Raw genomic sequence first — 18,381 nt, 5'->3', positions numbered from 1 at the left:
TGTCGATACTTGTCACATCGTTCCTCAACTTTTGTCCCATCTCCTTCCTTCAAGGCCCCAATTTTCATGTGTTGAGTCTTACCATGCCATATTAGGGATAGGTTAAAAAAAACAAAAAAAAACAAAAAAAAAAACGAATAATCTATCGATTTGATTTTCGAGCATGATATAGATTCATAAAACCATGAATCGGTTATATTCTCTTTTTTTTTTTACATAAATTACCACTAAAATTGAATTTTAAAGGTCAATTTTTTTGTATCCTCCCATTTTCTTGAAATTTACTGTTCACATGAATTGAAAAAGTATTTTCTCGGGGTGTGCCAAAAAAAAAAATCGATTCATAAAAGAATCGAGATTCTCATTTATGAATCGAATCGATAATATCCAAAAATCGATTTTATTTAAATTAGAAATGAAGAAGAAGGGGAAAAGGCAGTTGTAGCCCACATGCTGTTTTTGTGGAAAAAGGCACTTACAATACAAAATTACTAAATGTTAAAAAAAAAAAAAAAAAAAAACTTTAATATCTCTATTTGTCATTTTGTCTTGCAAAGCAGACTGGAGTACATCATGACAATGTTGTACATATATTTGTCAATCAAATCATTTTGAATCGAAAATCGTTTGAATCGAGAATCGAAAATCGATTCTGAATCGAACGGTAGACACAAAAATCGCAATCGTAATCGAATCGCGAGCCTGTCACAGATTCCCAGCCCGAGTATTTTCTTACATTTACAAAAGACCTGACTTATCGCACTTGATGACAATTCACAATCTTTTTTAATATGCATTCACGATTATTGAGTTAGAATTATGAAAACATTTTCATATCATCCATGCTTGTCACTTCAACTTGAATAAAACTGAACTCTTGTGACTCAAAGTCGAATCGATGGCGGAAATTTGAATCGATACCGTATGCCGTCTACATATTTGGGGTTCGCGCGCGTGTTTTGTTGTCGTGCCTTGACTGCAGAGCGATTGACGTGAGTGTCTGTGAGGCTTTGCTCTTTTCAGACGTGCCCTCCTCACACTGGCAGTTGTGGCCCCTCCCTCCCTCCCCGCCCGCCTGCCTCCTAGCATCTTTTTGCTGGAGACTGACGGCCCTTGACACCTGCCATTTGGACGCTTTTCTCTGTGAAAAATGTCATCGTCTTCAAAGGCGACATGTATGCGTTTGTGTGTGTGTGTGCGTGAAAGGAGACGTCCCTCAAATGCGTGTCCCCGAGGTGAAGCTTTGCAGCTGACTGAACAATGGACGCGAGCAGCTGGGACGGACAGAGCAACTTGCATGCGTGTTTGTTTGTGTGTTCTTTACATGAAGACATTTTGGAGTGTTAATCTGCGACCTTGCAGCTCCTCCTAGGCTTGACCTTGGTGTCAATCCGAGTCAGCTTAGAAGACCATTTAGGTGGCCCGTTTACAACATGAAGCATATTTTTCATTCATGGGACGTACTCTGTATTATTTGGGATTTTTGTTAGCTTTACGCTATCATCGAAAATGATCAAAAATAAAATCCTAAATTTTCTTCACTCGGTATGTGGAGACTGTGAGACCACATTGTCCCTCCCGAGATTCAATTGCATTTTCCCTTGTGGAGGCAGCACTTCAAGCTGCTGAAAGACCCTTTAAAAAAAATAAAAAATAAAAAGCATGCACCGGACTAAGACTGTCACTTTTGAATCTTTAAAATGATCTTATCGATTATTCAATTGAATAATCAACCCCATAAAATACCGATTTTAATCATTTCTTTACTTTGTTAATCCACTAAGGTTGAATTGAGCGGACATCTCTACTCATTATTTACTTCTGTACATATGCATTATTAAACACCAACCAAATTAGCATAAGCTAAATGGTTAGCAATCATGATTAGCATTATTGTGCTATCGATTACCATTTAAGGGAAACGAATACGAGCCACCGTTTATTTCACAAATCAAGGTTATTTCAGTTAACAAAAACAAAAGAAACAAAAAGTCAAAAAAGCAATTGTGTTAACGAAATAAAATAAAAAGGAAAATGCTTTTTTTTAAAAAATAACTGAAACAATTTATGTTTACAAAATTATTATAAACGAATTATAGCGAGAATGTCGCTCGTTTTAGGAATTAATTTAATATATGAGCCTTCGGGGATAATTTTAAATGTGATTTTAAAGTACATTTATTTTTTATATTAACCAAAAATAAAGACGTTTGAAAGTGTGTGTCGCACAGAAGTGACATCATCTAGCAGCAGCCAATAGCACCTTCAGATGATGTCACTCCCATGTTTTTTTTTTAATATTGCGCACAAGTAATTATTCATATTAATGTGTCTTAAAAGTCACATGAGCAAAGCGCTACGTCAACAACACATTGGTCAATAATTTAACTGACTTGCGAGTGCCCTCTACACCCCCCACACCCCTCCTCCTTCCCGGCAACTTCTTTTTTTTTTTTTTTTTTTTTTTTTGTCGTCCTCTGTATCAGATGAGTCGATGATATTATGGCGCCCGTCGTCTTGTCTGACTGATCTGATGGGCAGGCCCGCTCGGAGGCTGTAATGAGGTATCAAAGTGTGTATCCGTCTCGCCGGATATTTGGACAGCGAGCGGTGGGGTCAGTCATTTCGTGTGCCAGGGCCCCCCCCCCCCCCGGGGGCATGTGCGTGCATGTCTTCCTCTTAAGACCACCAGTCACGTTGAGAAAGAATAGCGGGAGCCAAGCTGGTGGTGACTTTGCCCCAGGAAGGGACGGCTGCACTGGCAAGGCCCCGCGTGTTTCTTCCGTGTGTTTACATTTGAGGAGGGGGTGCGAAAAATGATGACATGACCCCCCCTCCCCGCCCGCCACCTTCCCTACCAGCACCCCCCCGCAGGGCCTACTAGTCATCGCTTTCCAAGCAGAAGCAACTAACGACTTTGCGTGACCCGCGTTCGGCCGGCAGACAACCTTCTGCTGCCTGCCAGGCCGATGCCCTTCGCCGCCACGCCGGCCGCTGACGCCGTGACGGACGATGATGAGGGGGCTCAGAGCTGTATCTGTGACTGTGCCGTCAGCCGGCGGACCCCCACCCCACACCCCCGCTGGCCGCAATTCACTTAGACGTGATCAAGCCTCCCGCTTGCGGTGTCTTTTTCACCCGTTGCGACTTGCTGACGCTGGATTGAGGCAGCGGTGCCGTTAAAGCAAGTTGAGTCGACTTTGTGTCACACGCATGGGCTGACACCCCCCCTCCGCTTCTGCTAATAGAGGGTCCTTGGTTTGCCCCAGTGTTGTTATAGTTTTGGAATTTTTCACTTTAGTTAGTTTTGATTTCGTTTTGAGTTTAGTTTTGTTTTTAATTTAGTTACTTTTAATTAGTTTTCAGAGTGTTAGTTATTTTATAAATGCTTTTGTTTTTGTTAGTTTCAGTATTAGTTTTTAAAAGAAATGTGTATTACTTGTGCGCAATATTAAAAAAAAAAAAAAAAAAAAAAAAACAGCATGGGAGCGACGTCATCTTTTGGTGCTTTTCTATTGGCTGCTGCGAGATGACGTCACTTTTGTGCTTTCAAATGTCCTTATTCTGGTTCATATCAAAATAAATCTGACCTGAGTGTGCTAATATTGGTGATTAAGGATAAAGCATATTCCTCAAGATTTTCTTTTTTTTTTAACACGAAGAAATACATTTAATTTGAGTATCTTTGTAGATAGCATTGGATTTTTTTATTTTTTTTTTTATGCCAAATACTATTATCCCCCCCCCACCCAAAAAAAAAGTAGATAAACATCAAGCTCGACTAATTCAGGTCAGCCTCGGAAACTGTTCGCTTTGTTCTTGTTTTGTTACCTTATTCTTCACTGCACAACCGATATTTATGTTTATGTACAGCACTTTGTATACAGCAATGCCTGTTCTTAAAGCGCTTTAGAAATAAAGTTGAGTTGAGTAATCACCTCTTTCAGACATTCAATGTGTTTTTTATATAAATTCAATTCAATACAAAATTTTTATTTCTTTTTTTTTTAAAAGAAATGAAAGTAGACAGAAAGAAGTGAAACTTGTGATATCTGCCCCTAATCAAAAAACAAATATATAATTTAAAAATAACTAATTGTAACTGAGCAGTCAAGATGCTACCATGGTAACAATTAAACAAAATGATTCAAGAGCATATAAGCTATATTTATTTTTCCAGCAATCAAGCTTTTATACATTTTTTTTTTAAATACAAAATGACTGAGATGATTTCGTTTTATTACAGTCAATAACATGCTAAACTGTTACTGTCACTCTGATGTACCAACAAAAATCATCAACTTGCGAATATGTTGCGCCGTAACATTGACTGAATAAAATGTCATTTGCACTACGGCAGCCCCCTCCCGCTACAAAACTGCACATTTATATATCCGCAAGCGTACGAGGAAATTGATTTCAAAGGCCTTTTAAAAACAGACAATTACACACAATTTCAAGTTCCAGATAGCCGGCGGGCGGCCGTTGCAGTCGAGCAGTGAGGCAGAAGGACGGAGGAGGGAGACAGGCAGGTGGGAGAAGATAAAGGTCAGAAACGAGCACGGGGGGGGGGGGGGGGGGGGCAGAAGACACAAGGAAGTCTCAGAGGGGGACGGGAAACAGACGGCGCAAATTAGACTGCGGTCTGTCCGTGCGCCGCAGTGGAGAGCAGGGTTATTATTATAGTTTTGGAATTTTCATTTTAGTTAGTTTCTATTTTGTTTTGGACTTCTTTTTTTTTTTTTAATTTAGCTAGTTTTAATTAGTATTCAGGGTGGTTCTGTTAGCATTTATTAGTTTTAGGTATTTAATAAATGCTTAGTTTTTGTTCGTTTTGGTATGAGTGTTAGTATTTTATTTTTTTTTATTGTATATTGTGCGCAGTATTTTAAAAAAAACTTTTCTATTGGCTGCTGCGAGATGACGTCACTTCTGCGTGACACGCTTTCAAACGACCTTATTCCGGTTCGTATCAAAATAAATCGACTTAAAATCACATTTCAAATCATCCCCAAAGGCTCATCATGCATTAAATCAATTACCAAAGACTCAAACGAAGGACATTTTTGTTATAGTTTTAGTTATGTAAACGTAAAATGGAGTTTAAGTTCCTTTTTTTTTTTTTTTTTTTATCATTTTTTGTTTTTATTTTATTTCATTAACAAAATTATTTTTTAATTTTAGTTTTTCCCTTAGTTTTAGTTAAGTGAAATCACCTTGGTGGAGAGGGGATAGGAAAAGTCTACACACCCCTACTTAAATGCCAGGTTTTTATGACTAACAGCCTTTTTGAGGGGGAGGGGTATAGTTGCATATTTTCACAATTCTCTGCAGGTCTCGGTCCCTGTCCCCTGCAAATAGCAGCATATAGGTAAATTTGATCAGATTAGGATTTCAGATTAAGTATTTATTTCGGTATGGTATAGATACACTCAGTAAATACAGAGTGAAATAGTTTGTGATTATATTTGTCAAAAAACGACAATTCACCAGCTCAAGAAATAAGTTCATATGAAAGGATGAAAAAGAGCCATTTTTACTTATTTGCTTATTTTAGCTAATGAAATAAATCATCTTTTTAATCCGTACCACTAATTATAAAGAAAGCGGTCCTGGCAACAGCCAAGACGTCATGCTACTTCATCTTACATGCATAACGCAGATGATTAATTAACATGTCGTTGACATCACGCGTGTCGCCGTTGTAATGAGGACGGTCAGGGTCGGCCGGGGGTCAGCCAGCAGGGGAGGAAGACCGCCCCAATCATCATCATCATCCTCCATTGAGGAAGTGAATGTTGGTCCAAAGTGGCAGGCCAACCAGCAGGATACATTCAGGGGCTCCAACACTGGCACATATTGTACTGGTGTTAACCTTACTACTGTCAATAATACACAGAACCACTTCACCCTTTAATAAACGGTGCTTGATATACCTGTACACACCATTAAGGACCAAAATCCAAAGAGCCTCAATTGCGCTGGAGTCTTTTAGAGTCACGCAAAATTATTTTAACTGTGTATTTCCTGTGCTTTACAGACGCAGTGATTTTGACATTATTATGAGAGTGAAGCAGTGCACGCTTGCTGCGTATTTGCGACATGATTCAGGGAAGTTTTGTTGTCAAGTCAATTTTGCCAGGAAATGCGACATGCATGCATTTTGCGTTTTTTTGTGACCGGTACGACTTTTGCTCCAGAAATTATGGTATATTTTAATTGATAATTAGCATAAATTAGATGTACAGTGGTTACATAATATTAAAATACTGTAACTGTATAAAATTAATTTGTTAATATTAGCTTACTATATATAGCAAAGTTATTTGTTTTTATTTTAAATATCAGTATTATATTACAAACAGAATGAATTCAAATCACCATTTAAACAATAAAGGTTTTAGTACGTTTTTATGAACAAAGGTGCCGTCACTGCTCGCAAACTGAAGCATTTGTAAATTAAAACAATCAGGAAGTAAAGCCATTTGTTGGTGAAACGAGGTCCATTGTAATTTGCCTTGGAGACCACATCATAAAATAAGATAGAATCAAATAAAATAAAATAAAAATGCTCAAGTTCTACAGTACTAATGATCAAGACAAAATTTGTGCTTTGAATCAACTACTAAAAACAAAAAAAATCATTAAACGTGATTATCAAATGACTAGGTAAACATTTTTTAATTTTTACTTATGTACTTCATGAGAAGATTGATGGATTATTAAAAGCAACAATTCATGAATGGGCTTGTTGTAAAAAATATTGTTTCGAATCTATCCACAATAAAGGCAGAACCACATCAGAAAATTGTTCCAAATGTCTTTTAAGGGGCTTTAAAAGCCTCAATAAGTCCATTAAAAGAATGAACAAGAGAGACATTATATCTGGAGCCACTCGACCGAAAAATATCGTGAATCAAAACAATCCTGTTAATGTAATAATAACTCCTCGCTTTCACCACGTCTGCTCTTGAAAACCCAACGAAAAAGAGGACGAAAAGGCGGGTCGTTCGAGCAAAAGGTGTTTTCGCCGATGAACTCGGAATGATACACGTTTCCCCGCTTACGTGGTTCTCGGCTGCGGTCCCGACGCTGACCTCGAGTCAACAAACAGAGCCGGAGCGAGCGCGGCGAGGCCGCTCGCTTGTTATGCTTGGAGCGAGCACCCTGCGGTCTTGTACGCCCAAGTGTGGACCGGGGCCCGGTTACAGACACAACGCGCGCCGCAAAAGCGTCCCCTTAATTGGCCCAAAGTGAAACAAAGTCCAGATGGCTTTAATAGACAATATTCACTAGGGGAGGGACGCATTCCAATTTGCCTGTACGCACCGCCGCCCCTTTTCTCTCTTTTCACCTCCATATTTTGTTTGTTCGACATTCCTTCACTCCTGTGCTCACTCAACCGTTCCTGTCCACACTCTACCATTTGATTTGAATTATTACTCAACACCCACAATATTAGGTACACTTATCACCTTTGATTGACACTTATGTTTGGCAGTTGTAAAATCTGCACTGCGTCACACTGAGAATATTAGAATATATTCACGTAGATGATAATCAACTGTCCTATTAAAACAATATCAGATGGGGAGGCATCACATTCTCTTCAATAATGCACAAGGTGGGGATGTCATGATAACAGCAATATCGTGATATCGCAATATTAAAACTGCCACAATATATCGCCGTCGTCATGTCACGATTTTAAAAGCAGCAAATCTGTTTAAAAAAAAAAAAAAAAAAAGTCGGGTTGATTTCCATTTGTGCAGTTCTAGCACCCTCTGGTGGCTAGTTGTTTTTAGTGCAGTTTAATTTTCACAAGGCATGTTTTGGCCCATCTACAGTATGTTTTTTTAGTATGTGCTCTTTTTTTTGTTTTTTTACAATATTGTGACCTTTTTTTTTTTTTTTTTTTTTTTTTTTAAATGTATCGGCAACCTCCCCATAATATCATGATAATTATCGTATCGTGACCAGATCGTGATATCGTATCATGATGTTTGGCTATCATTACATCCCTAGCGCAAGGAACACATTTACAACATCTAAATGGCCAAAATGTAATTCATCTGTTTAAATGCTGTGGTGCTGCTGGTTTAGTTAGCAACACGGTTACTAAAGAGTCCAAATGACTATGTTATTTTTCACACATTTGTCATTACAATAGAGTAAACAAAATGGTCAACATAGCCTAAGATGATATTTAATACCCTGGAGAGAACTCATTGATAATATGCTCTAAGTCGCTTTGGGTGCTGCTCTTTCAGCTAGCAATAGTGTCAGCAATCAGTCTAAAAAGAACTCAGCAGTTAACACTTTAGCTAGTTTCATTTACTAGTGGAAAGAAAGAGTGAAAGGAACTAGGAAATATGTTAAACTAAAAAAGATATTTGGAAACTACACAAGTTGAATGCAGTGCAACCACTACGGTTAAATGAATACATCCCTGAGACCGATCATTATCATCATTATTATTATTATTATTATTATTAAAGACAGAATTTTAGATGGAGCGCTACTTGGTAGAGGTTTGGGCTGACTATGCGAAACGGAGGTCCCAGTTCTTGTTATGCATGGCTCCATCACAATTCAATTGAAGCTTCCAATGAAAGGTGAACCGTGTTTCCACTGGCGGTATATGAAGTTATTTGAGGAGAACATATTAGAAATGGCCGTGATTTAATTTACCCCCTGTAGCGTACTTGAGGGTTGTTCAAACTGTGCAAGAGATAAAGAAGTGCGTATCAGCAGGGCACGTGCTGTGCAGTCCTCGGCTCTTTGTGCATCCAAACGCGCCGAATGAACTCAAACCAGCTGACGCTTTTTAGCGTCTCAGGTAAACTGAACCTTGTTTGCGGCGCCGGACGTGAGATCTTACCAGTAGGACACGTCCAGGGGGTGAAAGTAGCACTTGGCGATGAGGTCAGCGAAGAAGGACTCGGTCTCACGACATGCTGTCCCGTTGCCGATGACGACCCTGCTGCAGCTAAAGCGTTGACAACAGTGAGTAAAAAGCCACAAACCGTAAACTGCGGCAGTACCTGTATTTGACCATAAGGTGTCGCAGTTTCTCCGCTTCTCTATCATTGCGGGAGCCGTGCAGGTAGACGACATCCGTGTGGAGGATTTGACCTGGGAAGCAGAAGGGAAACGAGCGTGAGCGAGCAGACAAAGCTGCACGTTTCCTCTAGGTGACCATTAAATTGGTCATTTGCCAATTGATTGATCCGAAATTGGGTGAACGTGTCTAGCATAAGACGACACATGAAAAAGGGTCACAGTTTTTTTTTGGGATATTGCTCAATTTCTTGGTGTGAATCACTGACACATGATTTCCTGATCCCTCACCGGTCGGGGAGAGGATTGCCAGCTTGCAGCCGTGTCTGAAGCCGGGGTCGACCCCCATCATGGCGCAGCCACGGACTGGACACACCAGCAAGCGCTGGCGCAGGTTCCGCACAAACATTGCCACGGATTCCTTCTCGGCCGTTTTGGTCAGCTTCGTTCTATAAAACGGGGAAGACGGGTAAAAACGACTAATTGAGTGAGTGTGAGGCTAAAAATGAAACGAGTTTGACAAACCTGTACGTTCTGGAGAGAAAAGGCACAATGAGCCTTTTGTAAGCGTCCTCGACGGAATCCTTGATGAGCGCTTGATGCGCTTGACGAGCATGCGACTTTGGTTTCCACCTGCATTTGGAACAAAGATTTTTGTTAACCATGAACAATGCAGTGCGTGTGCGTGCGTGCGTGCGTTGTGACCTGTTGTTGATGCACCACCACACCAAGTTCTTCTTCACCCTGTCGGGGATGTGCATCTTCACCGTCAAAATCTTCAGACTCTCGCCTCGGTTGATGGCCAACGTCTGTGCAGCACAATCAAAAGAAGTTCTGGTTCACGCCATATATTTTATGATGCGGGAAGGAAACATCAACTATTTTTGTTCATTTTCCTAAATAGTCACTGTAACTGACATTAACTCATTCACTCCCAACCATTTTCACTTGTGGTTTCCTGGATTTTGACTGATTTTTCAAGGCCCGCGAAATATTATGTTCTATTGCTATAAAAATATGGAACATACCAAAAGAGAGATTAAAGTCTCTTCTTTTATCAGGGAAAAAAAAAAGTATATTCCTGTTTCCGCTGTGCAGCAATTAGCAATAGAACAAGGCTAAGTTTGAATGTTTTTCACAATTCTGCTTAGAACTGTGGGGAAATCAGCTTGTTTTAACATGGCCTGGTTGATCTCTTATACTCTGCTGCCACTCAACCATTTTCTGCAGTAGAGAGACTGCATCAAAGACTTCTCTATGCTCTGGCATTAAAAACAAAACAAAAACAACAACAATGTATAAGTACGTCTTTGGGACACTTAAAACATTTAAAATGACGTATTTATACGTTTTTGGGAGCTAATGAGTTAACTGTTTTTTTTTAAATTGGCTGAATTAAATTACAATTAAATTAATAATATATAACATATAATAAAAATATATAAATTAATAATTGAATTCCTACTGTATTGTGGGATTTATTTATTTTTTAAACGCCATTATGTCAAAATGTTGACTATTTTATGGCATCATGATATTACTGTTGCCGTTTGTCTGTCGTTTGACAACCACCACCGTCTTCGATCTTCCTCATAAGGAGTAAGATGCTTTGTAGGGTAGAGGTCAGGGGATGATGGTGGCCACACCATTAGTTGGTGGGATTCTCATTTTTATGCCAGGAAAGGGTCATATCCTCTCCTTGGCTGAGGTAATTAAATGATGACAAACACATTTGAATACACAGCCACAGAAAACTAAAATATCTGCTCTCCACACATAGAAGAGCATCCGAGTGTCCTGTTGTGCTGTATTTTGAACAACCCCCCCCACCACCCACCCCCTCAGACAAACTGTGACATGCTGTTAAGCAAACAGTAGTAAGTGTCTGACCTTTTCAGCGGGGAACCTTTAGCCCGCCACGGCGCGAGGCACGAGCAACAAAAAAAAACGTCAATCGGGAGCCCAAGTGGAAAAAGCGAGCTGACAAATGCCACCACCGTGCCACCGTCAGCGGCGAGGACCGCCAGGCCTGCCCCCGCCCCACGCCCCGCCACCCGCGTACGCACGCACGCGCCGTGCCACAACCGTTCCAGCTCAGCGGCATAACGGCGACAACAGCTAATGGCATGTCAGGGGCGAGCTCGCTGGAATTAGGAAGAAATTTAAGATTTCTCCCCGGATGGCATGTTTCCACTGCGGGCGATGACATTTCTCAAGTGATATTCATCAAAATCGCACACTTCCCGACAGACGGCCAACATCTGCAAAAGCCCGAGAGGTTCAAGTAGTTAAACGAACATTGCCTATGCGAAATCTGTGCATCGTCATTTTTAAAAACATTATCAAACTAGAATGTTTGCCTTACTTTGATTAAGTCACTCACAGTCATTGACTGGCAGCCATTTTCACTGAAGCTTCGTTTTATTGAATTTTGACTGATTTTGCAAGGCCCACAGAATTTTGTGTTCTATTGCTATAAAAACATGGAACCTACTAAAAGAAAGATTAGCGTCTCTTCTTTCATCAGATGGGGGAAAAAAAAGTATATTTCCATCTCTTTCCCTTTTGCAGAAATTAGCATTAGAATATAGCTATGTTTCATCATTATTCACAAATCTGTTTAGAATTGTGGAGAAATCAGCTTGTTTTAACATGGTCTGGTTGAGCTCTTATACTCTGCTGCCACCTGCTGGCCTTTTTTTTTGTAATAATTACCATTGCTTCAACCGTTCTCTGCAGTCGAGAGGCTGCATCAAAGCCTACTGTATGCTCTAGCATTAAAAAAAAAAAAAAAAAAAAGTATAAATATGTCTTTGGGACACTTAAAACATTTAAACTAGAACGTATTTCTACGTTTTTGGGACCAAATGAGTTAAGAATTTCAAGGCACATAGAAACACACCAAATGTAGGTGGCAAAAAAATAGATATCAAATCGATTTTCCTTGATATAATCTAATATCTATTCATAAAGCTATAAATCGATTGTAATGTCTTTTTATAATGAATTCATGAGAAAATTAATTTAAAGGCCTAATTTTTTTTGTACCTTGCTGTTTTTCTTGTAATTTATTGTTCACAGAAATGTAATGTATTCTTAAATTTACGAAAAGCCTGACTTTCTACACTCTCAGACTATTCTGAATGTTTTTAATTTGCATTTAATTATTGAATTACAATTATGAAAGTAGTATGCAAATAAAAATAAACTTATCATTTGACCAGTTACCGCCTCCACATGATATACTTTAGAATTTAATGAGCTTTTATGATGTCCTTGATATTTAAATAAACACTTGACTCATTGAGCCATTTTGAGCAATAAAAAAGTGAACATTTTATCTATAATTAATGTGGTAACTTCATTATTTATCACGTACAATTAGTACCTTTCAAAAGTAATTTTTCGATTGATGACGACGAAGTAGGCAATGACCAATCATGGCTCAGTTTATTGACCAAACCCAGGTGAGTCATGATTGGCCGTTACCTACTTCCTCAGCTCAGGTGATGTCATCATTCGTCGACAGCAAGTAGAAAAAATTACTTTTTAAAAGGTATTAATTGTACATGAAAAATAATGAAGTTATAAAATTCATTCTGGACAAAAAGATTAACTTTTCACTGCTGAGAATTGTTCATTGGAATATATATCTTCCCTGTAACAATCCACAAAAAAACTGCACACGCTTGGCCCAAAACGTCTCCCGGCAACTTCATAGCCGAAGCCTGCGTGTTCCTCACTTTCTCCCCGGGTTGGGTCACTAGCCGGAGACGGCAGGCGATCCGAGGGGAAGGGTGATGCGAGACAGAGCGGGAAGTGTGTGTTTGCGCATTAAAGTCGGGCGGAGAGTGACAGGTAGCGAGGTAGCGGCCAACTCCTGACGAGAGCGGAGCGACAGACCGCCGTCATCGGCCGTCCGGCACGCGTCGGGAAGCCGCCCGCGGGGGGGGAGGAGGGAGCAGCCGGCCAACCGCTGTCCTCTCGCTAGCTGTCTCCTTGTCTCTCTCCGGCTTTCTTTAGAGGAATACTGTCATCAACACATCCATCCACACCATGCATACACACAAACAAGCGCTGACCTGGATGACACAAGTGGGACACGAGGCTGTTTCCAAACACTCATGCATTCATTTTGTCAGGCATTTAAGGTCAATAAAGTCGAACTTTGATTATACGAGACAACTTTTCTCCAAATTTGATCTATTTATAAAATTAACTCATTTGCTCCCAAAAACGTATAAATACGTTTTGTTTTAAATGTCCCAAAGACGTATTTATATGTTGTTTTTTTTATTTTTTTCATGCTAGAGCATACAGAAGGCTTTGATGCAGCCTCTCATCTGCAAAGAATGGTTGAAGAAATGGTAGTTATTACACAAGTGGCCAGCAGGTGGCAGCAGAGCAAAAGGAGATCAATCAACCAGGGCTATGTTGGGGGAAAAAAAAGCTAAAAACTTAGCTATATTCTAATGCTAATTGCTACAAAACTGAAAAGGATAGAAATATAAAGAAGAGACTTTAATCTTTCTTTTGGTAGGTTCCATGTTTTTATAGCAATAGAACACAATATTCTGTGGGCCTTGCAAAATCAAGTCAAAATCCAGTAAAACAGCCGGGAGTGAAGGGGTTGTTTCTGTGAAAATGACTGGGAGTGAATGAGTTAAGAAGTTTCTCAGAAAAACGAAATAAATTAATAAAAAAATTCTCCGTAATATTTAACTACAATTATTGGCATTTAAAAAAAAAAAAAAAAAACTTTCAAATTCAGAAAGGGTGGAAAAGATCTGAGTAGATTATATTTTTAACACACAATGAGACTACATTTGCAATGTAAACTGATTCTGGATATAAACACTGACTAAGTGTGATTGGGGATCAGTCATCACAAGGGAACGTGGCCCCATTGAGGCCCCACACTCATCTTTATATAAATATGACACCCACACCCTGACTGTCCCTCGAACACGCTCAAATTACACCATAAAAACAAACACACATGGACTTTCGCTTGACACAAAGGCAAGAAGAAGACAGAAAAAAATAAAATAAAAAAATAGCGGAATGGAGGATTAGTATATCGTACTGCACAAATTCTTTAAATGTTCCTTTCAGGCTATTCCATATCAAATCAACCCAAAAAATATTTTCCATAACTTCTCAGATTTTCATCAAATTTTGAGGTGAGGCTGGAAATTACGGCACAGCTGATAGAAATACAGGCAGAACATTTAACTGTTTTTGACTTTGTCCTTAAAACAAATTTAACTTTAAAATAGAGAAGAAATTGCAACAAAAAAATGTTTCTTATGTGGGGGAATGTTTGAAAGTCTTTGTCTTATGTTGTGTGTTAATGTAAAAAAAATAAATAAATAAAAAACTCTGCAAAAATCAGCTAAAAATCAAAAAGAACGCCATTAGCTGATTAATTGGCCGTGCCCTATTGGAAATGGGCAGAAAAGACCAGAACATGACATTTTTTTTGTTCACAATCGCTAAATTACAGATAGAGGCTGACAAATTGTAAGAAAAGCGGCAAAAGGAGAATTGTTGGTTGATTTTACATGTACCGGTAATTATCCTACGAAGATCCAAATATATGTTCCTTTGTATGTGAAAGCCAGCAAAAACAAACTTGCTCCACCTGTCCGTCAAAGCGGAGTGTTTAATTGATGAAGCAGCTCCATTTACGGCGAGCCGTCTGCAGGCGAGCCCCCGACTGCTGCGCTTAGCTGCCGATTGATCGCCAGAACGAGTGGCACCGCGGCCCGCAAATCCGACCTGGCGTACGCCGGCTGCTTATAGCTATCAGCTAAAAACGCGTCCGCTTCAAAACAGGGCCTTTCAAAATCAAATCTGATGGGATTAAGTCCCAGCTCGCCGTCTCGACGTACGTCAGAAAGAATCGCGCTTCAAGACGCGCTTGCAACAGACTGATATTGATTCAATTATCCAACGGTTCAATCAGTCTTCAAGTGGGAGTCGCTGGTCTATATAGTTAAAACCAGAGAAGTGATGCGGAAAGTACGTAAAAAGCTACAACAAAAAAGAAATATCACAATTGTTTTTTTTTTTATGTTTTTGTATAATTACAAGGAAAAATGTTTCATGTGTCAATGTCAAAGTCAAATCTCAGCACGATTATGTCAACTCTTCATCGTGATGATGATGTTGATATGAATTTACTCTCTCTAAACTTTACTGGTATAAAATTAATGAACTAATTTCTCACATTATTTTTGTGATGTTAAAACTTTTTGCCACCAAATCTTGATTTTACTCTTTTCCGCCCCCCACAAAGTCAATGAATTGCACTTTACGATTGTTTCTAAACTAGCACGTACAAGTACCCCCCCCCCTCTCTCCCTCTCTCTCCCTCCCTCCCTCCCACCTGATGGCAAGAAAAGGTTCATTTTAGCCGCAGTCCGACAGCTAGCAGGGTCACTGTGGATTAACGCTCTGTGACAAAAGCGAGTCATCGAATTAAGTGGGCGGGAGAGAAGAGGAGCTGAGGGGGGAGTTAAGTGACAAACACTCGTCCATCCGTGCTCCCTCTCTTCCTTCATTCATTCCCTCCCTCACTCCTTCTCTCTCCCGGCGCTCGGGGCAGCAAGCGCTGTCAGGGCCGGAGAACGCCTGTCAGTCAGGCGCTGTAATCCAATGGCATGTCGACAGGGGGGACATGTCACATATGTTAAGAGGAGGGAACCAGGGGGACTTGCTGGGTGCGTGCGCGTGCGTGTTATTTAAAGACCGCAGGGCAGAGCCCGCTTGCCGGAGAGTGTTGGTGCGGCACAGAGGCGGCGGGAGCGGGTGACGGGAGCCGTGCTGACATATGAAGCCCCGGACCAACTCTGAGTAACCCACCAGTCACTGGGGGGGCGGTGGCGGGGTAAAAGGGAGCGCTACCGAGGGGGTAACGAGGCTAACCGCCACTGACGTGGCTTCGCGTCCGTCAGCCTCACACGCGCGGGGCACAAACAGATGGCATGCGTTGCTAACTTGCTAACAAGTGACGGGAAAAAAGTCAAAACACTTCCTGCACATCGAATCTAATGAGAGCCTTTAACGATTTAAAACGAGGCTTGATTTGGATTGACACTTTTCATTATAAACCAGAAGGAGACTAACATATGCTGGACACAAATATACAAAAAGTAAATATACATTAGGGACAAACTAAGACGAAAGTCCACAAAAAAAATGACTACTGCAGCACTTTACTGAATCACTTGTAATAGTAGAATACAATTTAGTAATATTTTTTGTTTGATTGTGTCTACATGACTATTATACTTCCTGGTGCATGGTCACAGAACGAATCAAGGCTTCAATGTATTTTGTTAGAATGAAGACTGGATGGGTGGATGGAAAGACAAGACAAAGAATGAAAAAGAAAGAGAAAAATAAAACACGAAAGAAAAAGAGGAAAAGGAAAAGAAAAAAAGAAAAACAAAGAGGAAAAGAAAAAAGAAAAAGAAGCAAAAAGAAAAGAGGAAAAGAAAAAAGAAAAAAGTTAAAAAGAAAGAAAGAAAGAAAGAAAGAAAGAAAGAAAGAAAGAAAGAAAGAAAGAAAGAAAGAAAGAAAGAAAGAAAGAAAATAGAAAGAAAAAGAAAGAAAGAAAGAAAGAAAGAAAAAGGATGGAAGGATAGAAAAGAAAAAAGAAAAAAGAAAAAAGAAAAAAGAAAAAAGAAAAAAGAACGAAAGAAAAAGAAAGGAAAAGAAAAAAGAAACAAAGGGAAAAAATAGAGGAAAAGCAAAAAGCAAAAGAGGAAATGAAAAATAAAAAGAAAGAAGAAAAGAAAAAAGAAAAAAAAGAAAAAAAGGAAAAAAGAAAGAAAAAAGAATAAAAGGGAGGGAAGGAAGGAAGGAAGGAAGGAAGGAAGGAAGAAAAAGAAAGAAGGAAAGGAGTCTGCCGGCATACCTGATGCGGCTGTATGCGCTGAACAGAACTGTTGAAGTCAAAGTAGAGGTTGAACTTGTCAACATCCTGCTTTTTGTTTTTCGGAGCCGCCTGCTGCGAGTTCTCTTCTTTCTCCTTGAGGGCAGTCTTGGTCACCGCCGAGTGGAGGCGCACGTCGTCATTCTCGCACCTACAAGTGAGTGTGATATTTCAGAAGTAGGAAGATGGCGGGGTTGGAGGATTACGGATGTGCTCTCACAATGTTTTGACATAGGTGAGCGTTTCGGGGTCTTTGGCGACGGTGTAGGCCAGAATGTGGAGCACGCCGGTTGACACTTCTTCCACGGACGAGAGACCTGACACAAAACACAAGTGACTTCCTGTTCATGTTTCGCGTCCATTCATGAGTGCAACTGATGTCAGAGGATAATTTCTCCAAACTCTCCAGGGGGCGCTCGTGAGTTACTTTTGGGAGTTTTGTTTTCAAGATTTAATTGATGAGTCACTAATACTTGTGAGCGCGTGTTTGTCGCACCCTCTGTTCCGGGTTGAATCCACGTCTTTAAATCCAGCGTGTGCGGCGCCTCTATCAGGGCAGTGGCAGCCGCTTCCAGGCCCAGCGCTTTGGCCTTGCGCACTTTGGTCACCTTGCAACCTTTCTTGTAAGGAGTGTACTGCAAAGAAAGAAAAAAAAAAAAGAGAATTTGAGCGTGCGCTTTGTTTTGCATTTGTTTTGAGAGCTTCGAAATGACGTTCTGACCACGTGATCCAGTTCATCGGCAGATCGGCAGCGCTTCAGACTTTTTTCAAGCTCAGTAGACAACACGCCGTCTTTTTTTAAGGTGTTGATCACGGACTGGGTCTTCTTTGCCAAAGCGCTGCGACAACATACACGGGTTGCGTTTGCATGAATTAAAATATTTGAACAAACAAAGTAGCCATTTAGCTCACAATTGTTAATTGTCTTTGAGAGGATCTTTCATACCATCCACACCTCAAATCTGCACTGCGTGCGACCTGACATTTCTTGAAATAACTTTCAAAAATATATTATGCACAAATGAGTTGTATGCATTGCAACAAGGTTGGACATACTTGCTACTAGGGATGGAACGATAACGGCAATATTATGATATCGTGATATTAAAACTCCCACAATATATTGTTGTCGTCATGTCACAATATTAAAAGCAGCACATCTGTTCAAAAAGAGTCAGGTTGATTTCCATTTGAGCAGTTCTAGCACCCTCTGGTGGCTAGTTTTTTAGTGCAGTTTAATTTTCATACGGCATGTTGTGGCCCTTTGTTTCAAATCCACGCTAATTGTCAGATGAAGGGGAACCTAATTTGCTTGGGAACTCAATGAGCGCTTGTGTTAGCAAGTGCCTCAATATATATATTATATTTATATATTTTCA

At 40.0% G+C, this 18,381-nt stretch overlaps 1 protein-coding gene across 5 annotated transcripts in view; it reads right to left on the bottom strand.

The window, feature by feature from the left end:
• srbd1 (S1 RNA binding domain 1) overlaps nucleotides 1-18,381 on the bottom strand; it is a 109,173-nt gene that overhangs the window by 87,182 nt on the left and 3,610 nt on the right. For all 5 annotated transcript variants that reach the window (XR_013278486.1, XR_013278487.1, XM_077495756.1 and 2 more), the window contains 9 exons: nucleotides 17,724-17,841; nucleotides 17,499-17,637; nucleotides 17,223-17,319; nucleotides 16,985-17,153; nucleotides 9,766-9,869; nucleotides 9,586-9,693; nucleotides 9,352-9,509; nucleotides 9,045-9,135; nucleotides 8,882-8,989 (listed from right to left, as the gene is read on the bottom strand). Coding sequence is in view for 3 of the 5 variants with exons in the window: in XM_077495756.1 (XP_077351882.1) it covers nucleotides 8,882-8,989; nucleotides 9,045-9,135; nucleotides 9,352-9,509; nucleotides 9,586-9,693; nucleotides 9,766-9,869; nucleotides 16,985-17,153; nucleotides 17,223-17,319; nucleotides 17,499-17,637; nucleotides 17,724-17,841 (1,092 nt within the window). In the remaining 2 variants the exon portion in view is untranslated. The remainder of the gene's footprint in view (nucleotides 1-8,881; nucleotides 8,990-9,044; nucleotides 9,136-9,351; nucleotides 9,510-9,585; nucleotides 9,694-9,765; nucleotides 9,870-16,984; nucleotides 17,154-17,222; nucleotides 17,320-17,498; nucleotides 17,638-17,723; nucleotides 17,842-18,381) is intronic.

Source organism: Festucalex cinctus, chromosome 14 (genome assembly GCF_051991245.1).
Source record: "Festucalex cinctus isolate MCC-2025b chromosome 14, RoL_Fcin_1.0, whole genome shotgun sequence".
NCBI classification, from domain to species: Eukaryota; Metazoa; Chordata; class Actinopteri; order Syngnathiformes; family Syngnathidae; genus Festucalex; species Festucalex cinctus.
The sequence above is the reverse complement of the archived record's forward strand: the minus strand, read 5'-3'. Positions and strand labels throughout refer to the sequence as shown.